The 2,586-nt window shown below is 56.8% G+C and overlaps 1 protein-coding gene across 1 annotated transcript in view; it reads left to right on the top strand.

The window, feature by feature from the left end:
* IL1B (interleukin 1, beta) overlaps positions 1-2,580 on the top strand; it is a gene marked incomplete at its 3' end in the record, with an annotated part of 4,086 nt that extends 1,506 nt beyond the window's left edge. The window contains exons 4-6 of the mRNA XM_009084398.1: positions 131-301; positions 1,156-1,301; positions 2,452-2,580. Of these exons, the coding sequence (XP_009082646.1) occupies positions 131-301; positions 1,156-1,301; positions 2,452-2,580 (446 nt within the window). The remainder of the gene's footprint in view (positions 1-130; positions 302-1,155; positions 1,302-2,451) is intronic.
* Between the last annotated feature and the right edge of the window lie 6 nt (positions 2,581-2,586).

Genomic DNA, 2,586 nt, shown 5'->3' with positions numbered 1-2,586 from the left:
CCTCCTGGAGCCATCCCAAAGCCCCAGGACCAACCAAAAACTCATCCCAACCTCCTGGAGCACCCAGGAGCCACCCACCCCCGAGCCATCCACCCCACCCAGGAGGACTCATGCCAACGTGTCCCTGCAGAGCCCGTGAGGTTCCAGGCCGTGGGCAGCAGCCTGGCAGGAGCTCCCATGTTCCGCTACACGCGCTCCCAGTCCTTCGACATCCTCGACATCGACCACAAGTGCTTCGTGCTGGAGTCACCCATGCAGCTCGTGGCTCTGCACCTCCAGGGACCTTCAGCTGGGAGGAAAGGTGAGGGACACAGCCCCAGCACAACCCCCTGGAGCCATCCCAAAGCTTCAGGAGAAAACAACAACCCATCCCAACCTCCTGAAGCCATCCCAAAGCTCCAGGAGAAACCAGTAACTCATCCTAGCCCAAAGCCCCAGGAGAAACCGTGAACTCATTCCTTCCCAACCTCCTGAAGCCATCCCAAAGCTCCAGGAGAAACCAGTAACTCATCCTAGCCCAAAGCCCCAGGAGAAACCATTAACTCATTCCTTCCCAACCTCCTGAAGTCACCCCAAAGCTCCAGGAGAAACCAGTAACTCAGCCTATCCCAAAGCCCCAGGAGAAACCAGTAACTCAGCCTATTCCCAAAATCCCAGGAGAAACCATTAACTCATTCCTTCCCAACCTCCTGAAGTCACCCCAAAGCTCCAGGAGAAACCAGTAACTCAGCCTATCCCAAAGCCCCAGGAGAAACCAGTAACTCAGCCTATTCCCAAAATCCCAGGAGAAACCATTAACTCATTCCTTCCCAGCCTCCTGGAGTCACCCCAGAGCCCCAAGAGCAACCAATAACTCATCCCTTCTCAACCTTCTGGAGCCACCCCAAAGCTCCAGGAGCAACCATTAACTCATCCCATGCAACTATTAACTCATCCCAACCTCCTGGAGCCATCCCAAAGCCCCAGGAAAAACCAGAGACTCATCCCATGCAACTATTAACTCATCCCATCCCAACCTCCTGGAGCCATCCCAAAGCTCCAGGAGCACCCAGTAATTCCTCCCATGCAACCATTAGCCCATCCCAACCTCCTGAAGCAGCTAGGTACAACCCCAGAGCCCTGGGACCACCACTGACCACTGTGTTGTCCCTGCAGTGAAGCTGAACATCGCCCTGTACCGTTCCCCGGGGACACAGGGTGGCTCTGGGCCTGGGAAGGTTCCAGTGGCCTTGGGCATCAAGGGCTACCAACTCTACATGTCGTGTGTGCTGAGTGGCTCGGAGCCCGTGCTGCAGCTGGAGGTGAGAGGGGCAGGAACAGAGTCCCTGGGGTGGGGAGACCTCTGAGGTCATCAGGTCTAACCTGGGACCCATCACCACCTTGGCCATCAGACCATGGCTCTATGTGCCATGAGCTCCTCCTCCAGGGATGGTGACTCCACCACCTCCCTGAGAAGCTACTGCCAAGAACTTCTCCCCTATGTCCAACCTGATGTCCTTCTGTCCCTCCTGATGTCCTCCTGATGTCCTTTCTTCTGTCCTCCCTGATGTCCAACCTAATGTCCTTCCTGATGTCCTTCCCTGATGCAGCTGGAAGTGTTTCCTCTTGTCCTGTCACTTGCTCCCTGTCCACCTGTTTCCACCCTCCTGGCAGGGAGTTGTAGAGTGATAAGGTCCCCTCTGAGCCTCCTCTTCTCCAGGCTGAGCCACCTCAGTTCTCTCAGCCTCTCCTGGGACTCCAGATACTTCTCCAGCCCCTTCCTCATCTCTCTGGACACCTCCAACCCCTCAACATCCTCCTGGCAGTGATGGGCCCAGAACCTCTCCATGGTCCTGGTGGCTCTTCATCCTCTCCTCACCCTGTTTCCCTCAGCCTTTCCTCGTAGGACTTGTACTCATAATCCTATGAGGAGAAATCCTCATAGGACTTGTCCTCTAAACCCTTCTCCATCTCCGTTCCCTTCCTTGAACACCTCCAACCCCTCAACACCCTCCTGGCAGTGTTGGGGGAGTTGTAGAGTGATAAGGTCCCCTCTGAGCCTCCTCTTCTCCAGGCTGAGCCACCTCAGTTCTCTCAGCCTCTCCTGGGACTCCAGATACTTCTCCAGCCCCTTCCTCATCTCTCTGGACACCTCCAACCCCTCAACACCCTCCTGGCAGTGTTGGGCCCAGAACCTCTCCATGGTCCTGGTGGCTCTTCATCCTCTCCTCACCCTGTTTCCCTCAGCCTTTCCTCATAGGACTTGTACTCACAGTCCTACGAGGAGAAATCCTCATAGGACTTCTCATAGGACTTGGGCTCTAGACCCTTCTCCATCTCCATTCCCTTCTCTGGACTCTCCCAACTCCTCAACACCCTCCTGGATGGAGTGACCCAGCCCTGACGTTGTCCCCCCACGGTGCTGGTGTCCCTCTCCATGCCATCCTGACCCTGTCCCCGCTGTGGCTGCAGGAGGCTGACGTGAGGAGGGACATAGTGAGCCTGGAGCTGACTCGGTTCATCTTCTACCGCCTGGACAGCCCCCGGGAGGGCACGACGCGCTTCGAGTCGGCCGCGTTCCCCGGCTGGTTCGTCTGCACGGCGCGG

The sequence above is a fragment of the Acanthisitta chloris genome, unplaced genomic scaffold, assembly GCF_000695815.1.
Source record: "Acanthisitta chloris isolate BGI_N310 unplaced genomic scaffold, ASM69581v1 scaffold14361, whole genome shotgun sequence".
In the NCBI taxonomy this organism is placed as follows: domain Eukaryota; kingdom Metazoa; phylum Chordata; class Aves; order Passeriformes; family Acanthisittidae; genus Acanthisitta; species Acanthisitta chloris.
Note: the sequence above shows the minus strand (reverse complement) of the source record. Positions and strands in the feature narration are given on the sequence as shown.